This window comes from Bombus affinis, chromosome 3 (assembly GCF_024516045.1).
Source record: "Bombus affinis isolate iyBomAffi1 chromosome 3, iyBomAffi1.2, whole genome shotgun sequence".
Taxonomy (NCBI): Eukaryota; Metazoa; Arthropoda; class Insecta; order Hymenoptera; family Apidae; genus Bombus; species Bombus affinis.
This window is the reverse complement of record NC_066346.1, coordinates 6,354,600-6,371,822: the sequence shown is the minus strand read 5'-3', so window position 1 is coordinate 6,371,822 and position 17,223 is coordinate 6,354,600. Positions and strand designations below refer to the sequence as shown.

Sequence of the window (17,223 nt, the reverse complement as noted above, 5' to 3'; positions counted from 1 at the left end):
ATATAGCTACGTTGTTTTTCCCGTTTTCTAATTTTTAGTTTTTATTTGCGAATTAGATATTTTAATATCTCATTTAAACGTATTTCGTTTGATTTTATAATTGAAGAATTTTCTGAAAAAAGTTATAGGTCTATGATAAATGTATATATGTTAAGTGTATTTTTTATGTAAATAGTTAAGAATCATTATAATTATCAATTCGAATGTAGCTAATATTGAAAAATTAGAACTGAGACTCCGTTTCACGGGCTCTTTTACCAAAAGGTATCTCAGTTGTAAAATAATTTGAGATGCATGATAAAGAAGAAGATTCACTGAAATGTTATTAATAATATTTGTAGATTTTGTAAACGATATATTTTTACAAGGTGAGCAATAGAGAAGTTTAGGTGGAGTTATGTACAATGAACATAATTGCGTCTGAAAACATATAAACCATTTATTGCTATGAAATAGTGGACGTTAGTTTACAAAGTGAAAAAGCATAGAGAAATGGAAGACATAGAGAAAATAGATTTAAACTGTGTGAACAAATATAAGCTCTGCCCATAAGTAAATTGAATGTAAAACATGGGAAATTAAAATGTAGGTAATACATTGTAAATCATAAAATGTAATTTTGAAATATTTTTTAAAGGATAAAGTAGATTTCAAGATCATTAGAATGTTATTTCTAATTTTATGTTAATTGTAACTCAATATTTAATACTAAGATTAAATTTACAAATTCGTATTATTCTTATCGTATTTTACCAACATCCGTAGTAAAACTAGGATTATTGATCGTTGTGTCTTTTTTGCAAAAACATCCCAAAAGTGTGCTTTTATTATCAATAATTAATAAAGAGATAGTTTTCTTCGTAGCCAGAAGATTCGATCCTGAAGAGATTAAATTTCCACTTCTTAATCTGCAATTAAATAGAACTACATATAAAAGTAAAGGCTCAATGCCAAGTGAATGAAAGTTACGTAATTTCCAATTCCGAAGTCAAGAATGCTCGATTAGCGCGTGTTATTCAATATTACACCTTTCCGTAACAAACGTTTAGGGGTCATCAAGGTTGAATGCGTTGCTAGAGAGCAGTCCATGGTGAAAAGGGTGGTGGTTGTATACTGTGCCACTCTATATATAACGGCAGTCGGCACCCCACACGATATTAAGAACGTTCACCGCATCTGCGGTAACATGGTTTCCAGTTACAAGGTACTTACTCCTCGAAACACTCACGACTTGCCGATCAGTGTGGCAACGTGTTCACTATATCGGGCTATCGATTGATTATTATCGAACAATTACCAACGCTAATTACAAAGCAGCGAAATTTAATTACGATGCGAAACCCTGGATATATTATTCATTGTGGATTCTCGGTGATTGTGAATATCGCAGTGCATCGTTTCACTATCTAGTGCACAGTTTTCATAGTTCGTCGCAAGTGACATCTCTTTAAATAAATCTCATTTATAGCGTTTGCATTCAGTGAAAAGTGTTCTGGTGTGAATTCTTTGTTTTGTTGTTTGTTACTTCATTTTTATCTATCCTGAATTACTAGACTGCAGATGGTTAGGCAAATTCACAGTTACTTTTATGCAAATTTATGAACACAACTAAAGAGATGGGAACTAAATAAAAATTTGTTCTTTGGTGTATATTTTATATATTTTTGTATCTTATATGCAATTTGTGTATTTTTACATTTTTCATTGTTTTACAAATGTATAAACATTCGCAGTTTGCCTTAGAAATTTAAATATTCTATGAAATAGATGATCTCGGATTATAATGACGCATTAAAAATTGCACGACAAGTAATTGAGACAATACCTGCTGCTGTGCTTAAAACAGTTAGAACTCTTTAATTGTACTTATGCATAAGTAATCTAATGCTTCTAATAAACCGCCAATTTTTAATATTTTGTAATATCAGAATATATTTATTTCTCACACGTAACAATAGGCGTTTCAGTTTGAAATAAGTTAATAGTGAATACGTTAATATAAAATATTCAATTAATTAATCATCTTCAACTCTCTGCCTGTAGAGATCATCACCTCCTGCCGTTAAGATGACGCCATTTCTGATGGCAATTTTCTGTCTGGCTACCGCAGGCTGCTCGAACGTCACGGATCAGCAAACATCTGAGACACATCATGATCAGCAGGTAGCGATCTTGAAACAGATCAGAAAAGTGAATGAAGACGGTTCTTACACGTATGGTTACGAAGCAGGTGACGGATCCTTCAAGGTAAGATGTATGTAATAGCTTTTGTACCGTTTAATGCGAAAGGCATGTAATGGGCGTTCTGCGTTCTTAATACTTGTACAAACAATTTATCGTTGTATGTTACGCGTCTCGTATCTTAAGTACCTCACTGGAAAAAAGATATAGCATTTACACAAGCAAATTATTATACATCGTTAAATTTTCAATACGAATAGCATTTATTTTCTAATTGCCGAACGTAAAGAATATAGTTTCTTTGAATAATTTCAATACTTTATTTATAGAATTCTCTTGAAAGATTGGTAATGCAGTAAATAGAGTAGGTTAGATGTATTGAATAGAAAACTTGAAAATACATGACGTATATTGATAGTCGAAAGTAATGCTAAATTATTTTATATTGTATTATGATATTTCAAAAAAAGGGGGGGGGAGAAATCTAGTTATAATGGAACAAATATTTAAAAAATCAAATAATATAATATAATATTCGAAAATTCTTTTTAACTTTTACTTGTGAAATATTTCCAAAAAAAACTTCAATCAACGGTAATTTTTCTGAATGCAAGAAATTATTATCAGGTCGAGAGTCGTGACGTTCTAGGCAACATCAAGGGTACGTTCGGTTTCGTCGACGCGGACGGCGAAATAAAAAGGGTGTCGTACTCTTCCTCTAACGGAACAGGATTTAAAGCTACCACCGTGTCGCCATTACAGGAACACGTGTCCGTCGTACAGAGCATTCCGCGTATAAATCGCACCACCACAACCAAGAAGCCAAGCGTCGTTTATCCTTCGTCTACCGAGGCGTCCACAAAATCATCGGTGGTTCAGTCGATACCGCGAAATAGGAAAACAACAACGACTTCAACAACTACAACTACAACCACTACGGAACAACCGAAGACTATATTTGGCCATTATTTAAAAGGAACCGGGAAAAGTAGACCGCGTTTCGTGATCAATGGCCAACAAAGGCCATTGGTAATAGAAGAAGAAATCACAGAGGACGAAGATTCGCAGATAAATCGACCAAGTACGGAGGACAAGACTTCCACATATAGAAAAATCATTTTTGCTAAACGACCGGTCGAGCAAAATCTTCGACCAATCTCTGACGACTTCGTAGAAAAGGAAGACGATGGTAAAGTAACGAGTGGAAATAATTTAAGAAGACAGTTGCAAGAGGAGACTACGAAACCTAACCCGATCGTAGAAGGCAGTAGCGACGACCATTCCGACGTTTATGGCGGATCTTTGTCCACGACTCGACCTTTGTTCACCACAACCACGCCACCAAGGGTTCTGCAACGCGTTTCACCTAATCGAATCGAAAGACCAAAAGTTTACGTTAATCGGGAGAACCTTGCGCCATCGAGGTTCGAAAACGTAAACGTAAAATACGATAATACCAGAGTTTACGAGGCTGAGACGAAGGCGCCTCAAGAGGAACGTACTCAGCCTCAACCGGTTTTGATTCGAGGCCCAGCGCGAGTGCCGGAAAACCGTGAATATCTGCGACAAAGTACCGAACCTATATTTGTTAGACAACAGCCTGAACAGTTTCTACGTGAACTACCAGGAGGAAGAATCTTAGTTCCTTCTCAACAGAACATCGAAGAAGACCCCGCTTACAGACCACTTTCCATCAACAGAATTTTATTACGCCCTCTGCCGAGCCAACAGCCGCTTTACTCAACAACCACGGATGCAAATATTCACTACCTGACGGAGAATCCTCTTCCAGAGCAAGAGGAAGAGCCGAGAGTCGCTATGGCGCCAGGGTACATGCGTCCAAGACCTTTTCCACGGCCTGTAATCTTTCAAGACCCTGAACCAAGACCCAGGCCCGTTTTGAGACCCGTTGCGCCAGCGATCACTCACGCAATGGATGAAAGAGAGTACCAAACGACTCCTGAATATTCTTATAGAGGCAGCACCATCGCTTTACCTCCAGAACCTCCAAATCCAATTAATACGCCTCTAAGCAGACGCGACTTCCAATTACTGTTAAGAAGATTGCTCGTCAGTCAGTACGGCGTCCAAGCTCTTTCTTATCCGAAAAGCTACCTAGAAGACGCCTTGTACGATCAACAGCCATATCCTTCTTATCAGCCAAGCTATCAATCTACTGCACCACGACCGGACATCGCTTACGATCAGCAAATTCCTCTTCAATATGGAGATCGTGTGCCTGTAAGACGGCCTGTGTATACCAGAGCTTTGAATCCTGTTTATCAACCTCAACAGTATGAGGATTACAGCGATGGAAGATACACAAAGAGGGTCTATAGGCAAAAGTTCTACACGCAAGAAGTGGCTGATGACGGAGAGGAAATATTGCCTGCTCCAATCAGAGAAGCTTTGTTGTTAAGGATGTTGCAGCTGGCAATTAACGCCGAAAGACCTCCCATGGTTTCTTCTCCGGTTATGACGACCACGACGCCAGCTTCGAGGTACAGAAAGACTGGACCAGTTAGGAGTGTACAGATCATCACTGACGAAGATGAGGAAGAGAAAGAGGCGATGAAGAAGAAAATGTAACGGTTAGATACTTCTGATAACTTTCTAAAGTTTGATAGAGTTTATTTCTTTGGCGCAATGGAACGATAATTAGGCTGCGGATATAATGTACATTCATATTTTTATGAGCGTATTTGAAGAAATGGAATCTATGCAGACATTTGTTTCGCCTACTAGATATTATAATCAGTATACTATCTTGAATGTTGTATGCATTTTTTGCACATTACTGTGTCTTCTGTATATTCTGAAATTTCCCACGAATGCATCAAAAATCCACAGTCTAATGGTAATAGTAGAGATAAGATCAAAAGAAGTTTAAATTTATAGTACACGTATGGTACAAGAGAAATAGTGTTAAAGAATTCTGTACAACTTTCTACATACTCGATTCGTTCTCAAACTTATTGCTAGTACTCTATTTATGTTCTTTTTATGAAATTATATTTCAGACCCGTTCCGATTCAATAGGAGAAGCGTGACAAGTTGCAAGGTTACCACTTCCTCGCCAATTAATCTTCCTTTCTTGAATGAACAGTCAATAATTTTGAAGCAAGAGTGGTTACAGTCTTAATTACAATAGCTGCGACAGAACTGGGTGGGAGATGATCGTTTTCTTTAATGAAGAGCTCTGTACAAAAGAGCGTGAGAATAAAGGGAAAATAACGTCGATAGGCACAATAATGGCGACACAGTTTTCACGGAACAAACTAGAATCGTCAGCGAAACGAATCGACTTCTCGGAAAGGGAAATGTCCCACGTGTGTTCGTCCAATGATTTTCCGCACGACAACTTTCAACTATCTCGCAACGCTCATTTCCTTTCGAGTCGGATCGTCGCTACTTTTAAGTCGCCTCGACACTAATGCAATTAGACGAACGTATATATGGTCAGCCCGATACACTCGACGATTACGTTGATCTTGCATATACTTGCATTATACTCACTACATTTCACCCTGCGTGTCACGTTGAATTATAGCATAGACCTTCCAAAGACGAACAGGTAGCATTACCAGCAGAGCACTGAGCAGGAAGTATTCTAATTTAGCTCAATGGTGATTGCGTACGTTCGATATCACTGTGAGTGCGAATTTATTAGATATAAATTACAAGATTTTGGGACTTTATTCGTAATGGTAATTACAACAAATTTATATTCGATATCGTGTATGATATTTAAAAAGTTTTCCCTTTTATTTAGACAAGGAAAATATTCTAGCTTTTGATTTATCTCCTGGAAGTTCGTTGTTTTGTTTTTATAAAATTATCATTTTTAATTATTGTCTACAATGCTCTTCTTTAATTTCATTAAAAAATTGTATTGTAGTTTCGAAGTTTATCTACGGATAAGCGAGGGATACGCGAACACACAGATGTAAATAACAATACTATTTCCATGTTTGCTTGAAAGTGTACTAATTTAAGAAAATCATGGTGGACGTGAAACTCATGGTGCATGTTTTTTACTTAAAAATTTAAGTTATCAATGATTCAGTGACCAATAACGCTTCAAAATATATAAATTCAATAAATTGTAATACTTGTACATACTACTATATGAACTAGAATAGTACTTACAAAACATAAAATGATCTATTAAGATACAATAATATTAAATTATTATATTTCAGTTCATATTGATAAATCAAAATAATGAACATTCTCTTCAATATTAGAATTCATTTTAACAATATTAACCATAATATTGAACGTACAGGAATCACCAAACAGTATCATCCTTTAGCCTTCGTATTGTAAATATAATGTTATACAAAGCTAGTGTAATATACGTATCGAAATAAAACGAGTTAGATGGTAGATGGAATGGTGTGAGAATTCATTTCACAAGCCTCTGAGAGCCAGCGCACCAGGAAAGAATAATAACGTGTCTACCTGTTAGTAATTAGCATCACGGATTGCGACACTTTGCTGTCGGATACGAGAACTAGTATTTGTTAGACGGTCGCATTGCTGGTACGATGTCCGCACGACGGGGGTGTACATCATGGGATTTTACACGTAGTTTCCACGTACTCTGTACTCTCTTGCTTCTTACCAAATCTCCGGATGGAGACATGTTACAGCTCCGGGAAAGTTTCAGTGTATGGAAAAAATTCCTCTCTAGAAGTTGATGAAATGATCTCCGTTTAGGGTAAGAGTGGCAGCAAAAGTTCAATCTTCTAAAAGGAATATCGTGTGGTAAATTGTGACGTAATATGAAAATTGCAGAGGGGTTCTTTAATTTTGTATAACGATGATTTTTATTACAAATATTTGTAAACAGGTAAATCTTTTAAAACGAGTGAGATTGTCATTTTATCGCAGATATCTGCAGAACAATAAAGGTATTTAAAAAGCGGTTGGAAATTAAATAAAATATTTAATAAAATGATGAATATTCTTACGATGCATACTAAAAATCAAATTAATAATAAACAAAATTTTTAATACTTTGGTAGAGAAACACGTTGGTGAATTGTATCGTTTCTGAGTTGAATACTAGATATGAAATTAGATATCGAGATAAACCAATAATTAGATTTAAAAAATGAAGAATTTTGTAATTACCATAAAATTACTAAAACTGAACATTTCATGAGTCTTTCCTTTACTCTTCAAGCATGCCTTCTCTTTAACAACACTTTCTCGTTCAAGACAAAAATGTAATTTCCAGTTATAGCCATACATATAATTTCATTTACTATGTATAAAAGTGTTATTGACATTTGAATTCAATTTCTACAACTACCACTTTTAATACTTTTATTAAAACAATAATAACACATTACGATTGGAAGCAACTTTCGACTTATTAACAAACATTACTTTGGCATTGAAAAGCACGAACACATATACACCAAAGACTTTCTTCGTTACAGAGATATTCTTAACAAACGTACCCATGCATGAACTCGGAAAAGTTTCACTTCATCACACTCGAACGTTCGCGAGCATTCGACAAATATCGTAAAATTGTTACAGCTATGATTACAATAACGGGCCATTTATTCAGAAATAGAACGGAAACGGATAGTTTAGCAATGTGTAATAGAGGAAAGAATTTTTTTCATGCGGCTGCAGGCAACCTTTCGATTTTTCTGCGGCGTGGCAACCGGATGCACACGTGAAAGGTTGTCGTTAAGAGACAGAAATATTCGCCAACTGGACGGTGTTCCTATGCTTTGTAAGCTGCAACTTCCGGTATCCTGTGAACAGTGCCAATAGCGCGTGTACGGTTTAACGCAGATCACGTAGGAACAGCTCGTTTCTTAAAACCGTCTAATTAGACCGACCGTTCCTTTCATCGACTTTCCTCTTCACTGGTGATGGAAAGTTGCAATGGATAGGGTAGTTCATTGTCTTGTCATGCATGTATATACGATACACAGATGTCTGCACGATCAGCAAAGGAATACGGGACAAAGAAGAAGAAAGGAGAATTCGCTGGGATCTGATACGATCTTGATAAGTCCTCGAGTTCAGCTAACAATCGTGTAATAAAATATCAAGAGAGAGTGTACGAGCTATATTCTGCGAAGGATTTTACTTTTGACGCTTTACGTATATACTAGAACTTATCGCAATGATGTAAAAACACTGAAACGAAAAGTCAAATACAGTCAATTGAAAGGATATCTGTGAATTGTGTGATTTGTACAATATTAAAGCATTGTGGAAATATAATATCTAAAATTTGTTTTCTATTAAGTTTCTTTCTAAGATGCATAAGATTTTGTAATTTGTATTGAACGACTAAATACTATGTTATAATAAAATATTAATATATGAATTTTTTAAAATATCAAAGTAATCGATAAAGTGATGCCACGTTGTTTATGAATTGTTAAATAGATTAAGAGCAAGCAATGTGACGTAACATTTATTAAATATTGAATTTAATGTAATACTCCTAAATGACTTATTTAGAGTTATCAAATTATGTGTCACGCGCACACAAAAACATCTACAAAACCTATTTTAACAATAGGGAAACTTAATGAATTAATAATGTGATTTATCTTGAAAACATTAATTATTATTCGTAAAAATAAATCAAAATCGAGTCTACTAAAAATTTTAACGTCAGAATAACGTTAATAAGATCATTAAGATCAGCATCTTAAATAGGGAAATGAAGATACTAGAACAAACAGTAACGACTATAAAATAAAAAGGAACATAGTATACAATATTTTCCCAATGAAATAATTTACAATTGAACTGTCTTTAACGGTAAATTATATTCCTATTTAATCAAACGTTACAAATCTTAATAACATTAATCCATAATTCCAAGTAACTTAAAAAATATACAACTTGTTTACATGCTATATACAATTCTTAGTAACATTTATCCTAAAATTACTAATAGTTGTTTAACATTCTGTACAAGTTTACAAGCTTTAAACAAGAAAGGTCCTTAGGTACGAACGTAAAACGCTTAAAAATACTAAATAAATATCAAATTCTCCATACATGACCGTGAACATAGCATGCCAACGCTCATAATTTTTTAATTATAATTTTCCCAATTAATTATAAATTCAAATTATAGAACATCATTGTAATCGGCATAACTATTCTACTTATAGGTCTCCTAATCCACTGTATCATTTCTTTTAAAAATCAGTTAAACCATGATCACACTTGCAAGGACTGAAACCTTTCAAGCTGAAATTGTAATTTATCTTTGTTATCTTTTGGTTCTATAATTATAAAGGTTAATCTTCGCCTGGCAAATACTGGGTCATTTTTACTCGCTGTACGTATCAATCTAGCAACGATACAAAATACAGTACAAAATATACAAAATGTCGCAAATACATTTGTAAAAATCGTACTATAAATACTGTTTTATGTATCCGTTGTAACGAGTTATAATAAAAAATACCATATACTTTCAGACGAATAAATTATGTCACAGACCTCGGTATCAATAAAAAAAGTAATTCGGAGAAATAATAATATCTAATCTCTATATAAAATGTGACCAGCCCAAGAGACCAGCCGTACTCTTGAAACATTCGCTGTTCAAGGGTTAAGAAATGATCTGGTTAACAAATTAACTAGATGACAGGGAAACTTTCGAGTGGACTGAGGCGGAACGAGGCACGTTTTTCGCGCTTTCGGTGTCCTCCTCAAGTGGATAAGGACTGAAAGGCTCTGTCTGCACAGCAACATCCTCGTAATCAAGTTCCAAGGCGTCTTGCTCGTAAATTGCATCGTGACTTCGCGGCCGAGCTACGGAAGGAATCCACGGTTGTGGCACGCCTTTTCCAAGTGCTAAGAAAACCGCAGCAGTTGTTAACAGAACGACGGAAGCGACACCGAAGACCAACCGCCACGAACCAGCGATCTGAAATAGAAATTTTGTTGTTCATTATAGGGGAACTGTAAAATATGCCAGTAAGTGGTCAACTATTACTGATTTATAGTTGAAAGAAAGTGAAGTGTAACAGAATTTTAATTGTTAGGTATTTTCTAAGTGATAGTTAATAAGCCATAAAAAAGTATGAGGAAGTTAGAATGCGGAGATCGTTAAAATTATTAGTACGATTTCATGAACGAATGTGAAAGACTTAATGTTTCCTGTGATGTTCCTCTTACTGTTAGAGATATTGTTAAACGTTTATAATTATGACAAAATACTAACGTTAAAATAGAAATTAAAGTGTCTGCAGAGGTGTTACATTAAATTGAAGTATCTACTTGGGTATGTTATATTTATTCTAATTTCTAATAATTGTTTGTAAAAATGCCTTAAGACAAACTTATGCTATTTCATCGAAAGACACGTGAAATTACTTTATTAAGATGCGATAGAAAAATTAAAATCTAGATGATTGATGCTTTTTTTTAAATGGGATAATATATATTTTTTCTTGCAGAGATTAAAACAAAAAATTAAACTTGCAGAGCCATGAAGGGCCTGAGTGACAAAGTAATTGGCAGCCAACAGTCCTGCTGCGCCTAGAGTCGAGCACAATGCACACGCAGCCGCTGCGCAAGCTGGAGATTCTACAGGTGCAAGGTCTGCTATAGCTGCTAAAGCACCTGCTGGTGCAGTTCCAGAGACAAGAAGAGCGGCTATACCTAACCAAGCTGCCCCTAATGCTTGACAACCGGCGTAACCAGCGACAAAAAGTAGGGCAGCGGGAATAAAATGAGCTGTAATCAAATTACAACTTAAGTTACTCCATTTAATAGATCTCCTTCTTGATAGGATAAAGAATACAATTTGATAGAATTAAAAAATATCGCCATAAACTTTTCTTTTTAATGAGATACATACCGGTATATACGACCAACTTTCTAGCTGTGGTTGTCGAAACTATTTTTGATTCGCGAACGTGATCTACAAGAAGACCGCATGTTAACGCAGCCATGAAATGACCAATGTGTGGTAACGTTGTTAGAACAGAATCCTGGAACCATTGAAAGCTAATTAAAAGTTTCCAAAGATTAATCTTTAGTATTAATAATTTATCTGCGCAAACTATACGAGTATTATTAGGATTTAATTTATATTTTCTTTATACGGTTTCTAACATGTACCTCAAATTTTAAAATGCTATTCAGTCATAGTGTTACAATGTTATAATGCTACTCAACATATGTTATCAATTATACATTTATTGATTTACTACGATTAACAGACGTTATGTGTTTAGATAAATAAATAAATCAAAGAATTTATTGGAAATAAGAAAATTTGTTGTTGTTCATAATTGTTTTAAAAAAATGTTATACTTCTTCTTGCTACAATAAAATGAAAGTCACAAGAAAGTATATCACGATTGATGGAAGAGGCAATGAACTAAAATACAAAAATCAAAATATTTAACTCATTACCAAGTACAATTATATATAATATAAGGTAGATAATATATATAAGATTAATAAATATAAGATAGTATGCTTACATTAGCTGTTGAGAATCCATAAATAAGTTTTAGGTACTTCGTCATACCAAGGGCAAGCGTTGCATCGCCCCATTGATTTCCCATCGTTGCTACAGCAGATGCCCAAACAGGAACTGATCGTAGTAATTTTCCCCATGGAATCACAGCAGCCTATTTTATTATTAATTTCATATTTTAGTCCGTTATCATTTTTCATTTTTGTTACTACTTCGCCATTAAATGATTTAATTACAATTCAATAACATTCTATGATCTAAAACCAGCTTTTATATAAACAACTGATTGTATATAGAATCTATGTGTCTATATGTAGAATCAATTTTTTATTATCCAAACTTTAAATATTTCTGATTGGGAATTAAATTACAAAAACAAAGAATATCTGTCCCTGTATAAAATTCTTATAAACAATTTGTTATAAATAGAAATGTGTCACGCGCACACTTTTATCTCTTTAATAAAACAGGATAATCATGTTAATTATATTAATAAAACTGAAATCATTTGTACTTGCTGTTAAGAGAGTTTTGGCAGTAAAAAGACTCATAAAAATAACGATGCGGTATATTCAATATTTAGCACGGAAATAATTAACTTTATGTGACGCCTCATTAATCTTTTAAAACAATGGTATTGCGATTGCACCATTGTAATATCGCATAATTCATAGAACATTAGCCTTTCTCTGTATGGTTCATGTCGTAATAATGACCTGAATAAAGGATTGCCAAAACCAGTGGAAGAAATTTCATGCGCATCAGGTTATACAATAACGATGATAAGAAAAAAAAATTTGATATAGGAAGAAACTCCAAATAACATTAATCAAACAAGAATTTTATCTCTTTACGGTCGCATGTCAAGGGGGATTAAAAATTTATGCCATTTCATTCTTTCAATTTTGGCACACAAGACAGTTATATATTAAAATTTGTTGTGATACTAATGTGTATTATGTTAGAAATACAGATATACTATTGGTTATAAAAATATGAAACAATTTAATAAAAATTACGAATTTTCAAACGAAGCTTGGCGAGTATAAGATCAAATATCATTCTAAATTCAGATGATTATAGACAGAAGGATAAAACTGTGCAGCTTATATTATTAATCTAAAATAAATGAATTTTATAGTTATTAAAATTTCTTAAAAGCGAGAATGATCTTACATTTGTATCGTGCTGATAAGATTTCGGCGAATCTTTGACAAATCGACCAAAAGCGAAGTACCAACACAGAGCAATGCAAACGAGACCATAACAAAGTGAATCTCGGCCAAGACATCGAACAATAGCTGTACCTAACCATCCTGTGAGACAGTATCCAACGCTGACCGCTGTTAAATAATTTATTACATTTCTTAATCATTTTTTCTTCATTGTTCATTAATATCTTCGATCAAATTATATTCGCATATTGATAGTACAACATTAAAAATTTATTTTGTATTACGATTTGCAACTAAAAATTTACCAGCGTAGCAACTGAAGTACCAACTTCTGTGAGTGCTCTTAAACCAGGTCATAGCAAGCATGTGAGCAGCAGGCATAGTTGCCCCCTATAAATGAGGAATGATGTAATAATTTCTATGACGTATTGAATAATATCATTGTTTCATCAGCGATGCTTGTATTTTCCAGATATATAACTTTAAAATTATCGTATCAATGCTACGTAATTATTTAGAAAATACTAAAAACAACAGAAGGAAGGAAAGTATTGAATGTTAATATTCCTTTCATAAAATATTTAACTATTTCCAAAATGATACGATATTGTTATCAATCTTTGCGGAGAATTTAGTTAGTTAATAAAGTTTGTATATAGAAATAAAATGATTGACGTTATACAGACAATTTTAATATAAAGAATTTATAAATTGTAGCCTTTAATTCGTAATTACTGGAGTACAAAAATTCTACTTCTATCAATCATAAATGAATCGAATACATGGTAAATCAAGAAGCTTTTAGTGAAATTCCAAAACATATTTTTCTAAAATTGACAATTCATAATTTTATCGTGCTCTTTGAAGTGATATGTACTATGGTATTTAATTCTTACTGTGCATAATCCCTGAAAGAGACGAAGTGCTACGTGAGACGGACCCCTCCATGCAGCTGGTACCAATAAAGATGCCAGACAAGCACTAAGAACTGCACGCGAAAACACCATAGATGGGCCTGATCTCCCCCATACTAAACACCCCCCTAAAATTGGACCAGCCACTTGACCCCATAGGAACGCTTCCCTCATTATGGATTCTGCACGTTCTTCCGGTGGCAACTAAAAATATAATTATAATTTCCTATGAATGCACAAATTTTCGTAATTTATTTACAATATTCGTTTGAGGGATTTCAGAAACATTCAAAGCATATACATTTTTAATATCATGTCATATTTACCTCCATGAGTATAACTTCAAAGTCTTCGGTACGATTACGACTACTGATGTTGACCAGCATCTCGCAATGCCACGATGTGTCGATGATGGCATGATTGTCTTTCTGATTGGCGAGCAATGCGACCGAAGAACTCACTTCCACTGAACCACAAAGTGCAAATCCTACTGCAACGAGCGCAGCAACGATATGTCGCGCTCGTACAGCCGCTAATTATTAATATAATTATTAGCATAAATATTAAACAATAATATTAATATTTCATCCATTCCATGTATAGAACTATCATTAGCAATTATCCAAAAGTATTATATTTGCAGATATTTATATAGAGTTCTGCACGATGAGTGCTATATACAGATTTGATTTGTTAAAAGATCGAAATTTACTTCTCCTATATCAAATGCAAATTCGAATAATTTTTGTTTTTAAATTAATTTTTGATCTTTTTGTTATCGTACTATCAGGCGACAATGGGCAAGCAATTCTTATGTGCATTGTATACATACATTATCGGCGACACTATACATCATCTTTAATAGAATATTGTTTGATTTTGATAAGATGGTTAAACAGTAGATTTCGTAGTTTCTACCTTTAATTCAAAGTTAAGGAAATATCCCAATTGCTTATGTTACGATATGTAGATATAAATTTACCAATATTGGTCACAAATATTTTGAAGATTATGTTATAATAAATCCATAGATAATGGAAGGGATGATTGTACATGAGAAAATAAGTCGAGAATATGCAATAAATTTTTTTCATTGCCCTCATTCAGGCTTTGTTTTTGAGAAAATCGACTTTGAATTTCCTCCGAGTACGCATGCACTTGACTATGTCGTGATTAAATGGATCTCCGGACACTTTGTATATGATGAACTTAATGAACGAAATAAAAAGGTATAATAAACATTTAATCTTTTTCTGCTCCAATGTATAATGTTATTTACGGATCAAATTGGATATTAAAAAATTTATTTCTGTAGTAACAAATATTTTAAACTTATTGTGTTATGTTAAACAACGTTCATTACTATTAAAGAAAGGTTTCACGTGCGACGTAACTGCACAAGATAGTAATGCAACGTAATTGCACGAAATAGTAATGCTACGTAACTGCACGAAATAGAAACACAATGTAACTGCACAAAATAATAACGCAAGGTGCTCTCAATCGCTTGCTTATTTTATTATACTGCTTGTTTTACTAAAAATATGTTGCTTGTTTCGTATTTAGTTGAACGAACCTCGAACTTCTTTTGCGGCTTGTTTTATTTGAACACTGCTTTGTTTCACCAGTTGCACGCTACCTCTTTTGACGAAGTCTGCCATTTCACAAAACTCGAAAGGAGTAAAATCAACGACTGCATACTACTTTTATCATTCCTTCTACTCCTATTATCTCTTTCCTATCCCCGCGCAGTATAAGAGACCTCGACTTTGGTTTCCTCTAAACGTAGCACAAATAATGATATTTAAAATAACTTGGCGATAAGAAAATTTTTATTCATTTCCCATCTTCATCTACTCCTTACACGATTTACTTTATGGTATGTTTGCTTTCGCGTAATGGTAACGTTACAAAGTAGTTTTAAGGTAGAGTAGTAAATTCTGGGTATATACATTGAGCAAGGAAGGGGAATTAATTATATAATAACAATTGTGGTACGGTTGATAAGCTATCGTGTTATTCATCCTATCGTCTGTGATACATACTGATAAGTTTCTAAATCTCAATCAGACAGATGATAAGCGGCAATTACCAAAATTTTACAAAACCAATCTATAGATTGTAGATTATACAATAGAGTGTATCGTTTTTACTATTTGTATGCAACTTGATTAGGTATTTATCGATATCGTCTTTTAGTATCTTTATAAGGTAGACGCTTAATACATTTAAATGTAACACCAGTTCTACCCCATAACAAATATATTTATCATTTAGTTGGATAATGATTTGTTACAGTAATTTGAAATTTATCGAAGCGTAGAATTACCGATCGAATCATTCAAGCGCGAAATGAATAAATAAAAATATCCACGTGGAAGAAGAATTTTCTCTCACCTTTCATTTCCAGCGCCGCATGTCTCAACTGAACGCTTCCACGTTTAAGACGAACGAGCGCTGCCATACTTATCACATGTATCGATGTACAGCTGAAGTTTTCATTACGCGACACAAACTTAAATGATACAGACTTAAACACATTTTATGGTGAAGCACGCCAATTTTTCACTGACACCTCTTTGCACGGTGATGCGGGGTCAATCAGATAGTCGCGAGTTGCACGAACTATACTGGCCATCTGGGAGTACGAGTGAATGAACATCTCCGTTAACGAGACTTGATACAATAAGTACCTATGCCAGGACAGCCTTGAAACACCGTTTGAGGCCTGCCTCGTGATATTTTGCCGACCGTGCCACAAAACGATATCATACACGTATTTCATACATGATAACAGACTGATTCCAAACACCAGATTTCGTTCGTTTTATCGGGACTGTGCGAAATATTAAATAACGTTGGAATGTCTGATTGTTTTGTTTTTCATGATAACACATCCAAGCAATACCTTTTGTTGTTATGATCTTATTCTTGATTTGAACGATTTGCTCGCGAAATTAAGAGAAGTGCTATAATTTCAATATCATCGTTGAAATATACTAGTACTAATTCTCTTTTCTCTTATAAGTAAACTGCAGATTTTTATGCAATTTCGTAGTTTTATGAATACTACTATAGTAATACTAAAAATAGGGACCAAAAGGACAAATTTGTTTCATCCCTTAAATATTATCATGAGTATTATCTTTTGGTTATTTCATATATTTTTGGATATTTGTGATATAAACAAACATTTCCTATAAATGTTACTACAAGTGACTTATTTATAAGTATACTGAGAGGAAATGAATCATTTAATGTACATACACGTGAAATAGACGGCATATACTGTTCTTACTCTAATTGGTTATTTTAACTATTGATTTTTATAAATTCAAACTACGATATTTTATACTAAAATATCTACTTATCTTATAAAAGATTATATTACATATTATATTATGTAATATATGTGTTATATATACATATTTTTATTGCTAGCCGTTTTTCAGTATAAAAAAAG

The 17,223-nt window shown here is 33.8% G+C and overlaps 2 protein-coding genes across 7 annotated transcripts; one reads left to right on the top strand and one right to left on the bottom strand.

Moving 5' to 3' along the window:
* Positions 1-1,122: 1,122 nt before the first annotated feature.
* Positions 1,123-9,758, top strand: LOC126914024 (uncharacterized). 5 transcript variants are annotated; one of them, XM_050717437.1, is made up of 4 exons: positions 1,123-1,204; positions 2,044-2,247; positions 2,809-4,772; positions 5,202-9,758. In XM_050717437.1, exons 1-3 carry the CDS (start codon positions 1,187-1,189, stop codon positions 4,768-4,770), a joined length of 2,184 nt encoding a protein of 727 aa, XP_050573394.1. In that variant the 5' UTR covers positions 1,123-1,186; the 3' UTR covers positions 4,771-4,772; positions 5,202-9,758. The 5 variants fall into 5 exon arrangements, with proteins under 5 accessions (XP_050573394.1, XP_050573397.1, XP_050573396.1 ...); XM_050717440.1 differs by lacking the exon at positions 1,123-1,204 and adding an exon at positions 1,211-1,495; XM_050717439.1 differs by lacking the exon at positions 1,123-1,204 and adding an exon at positions 1,211-1,563.
* Positions 8,975-16,588, bottom strand: LOC126914051 (sialin-like). Of its 2 annotated transcripts, none has more exons than XM_050717505.1 (9): positions 16,158-16,588; positions 14,087-14,292; positions 13,743-13,964; positions 13,152-13,236; positions 12,848-13,014; positions 11,676-11,825; positions 11,045-11,177; positions 10,667-10,920; positions 8,975-10,108 (listed from the first exon to the last, which is right to left on the bottom strand). In XM_050717505.1, exons 1-9 carry the CDS (start codon positions 16,222-16,224, stop codon positions 9,815-9,817), a joined length of 1,578 nt encoding a protein of 525 aa, XP_050573462.1. In that variant the 5' UTR covers positions 16,225-16,588; the 3' UTR covers positions 8,975-9,814. The 2 variants fall into 2 exon arrangements, with proteins under 2 accessions (XP_050573462.1, XP_050573461.1); XM_050717504.1 differs by lacking the exon at positions 16,158-16,588 and adding an exon at positions 15,337-15,691.
* Positions 16,589-17,223: the final 635 nt, after the last annotated feature.

Bases quoted from the DNA above. Each gene is read 5' to 3' on its own strand.
- LOC126914024 (XM_050717436.1), top strand. From the start codon at position 1,768: ATGATCTCGGATTATAATGACGCATTAAAAATTGCACGACAAGTAATT. The intron at 1,846-2,043 runs GTTAGAACTCTT...CTCTGCCTGTAG, and splicing joins CTGCTGCTGTGCTTAAAACA to AGATCATCACCTCCTGCCGT. The intron at 2,248-2,808 runs GTAAGATGTATG...AATTATTATCAG, and splicing joins CAGGTGACGGATCCTTCAAG to GTCGAGAGTCGTGACGTTCT.
- LOC126914051 (XM_050717504.1), bottom strand. From the start codon at position 15,421: ATGGCAGACTTCGTCAAAAGAGGTAGCGTGCAACTGGTGAAACAAAGC. The intron at 13,965-14,086 runs GTAAATATGACA...TTATATTTTTAG, and splicing joins TTGAAGTTATACTCATGGAG to TTGCCACCGGAAGAACGTGC. The intron at 13,237-13,742 runs GTAAGAATTAAA...CCTCATTTATAG, and splicing joins TCTTTCAGGGATTATGCACA to GGGGCAACTATGCCTGCTGC.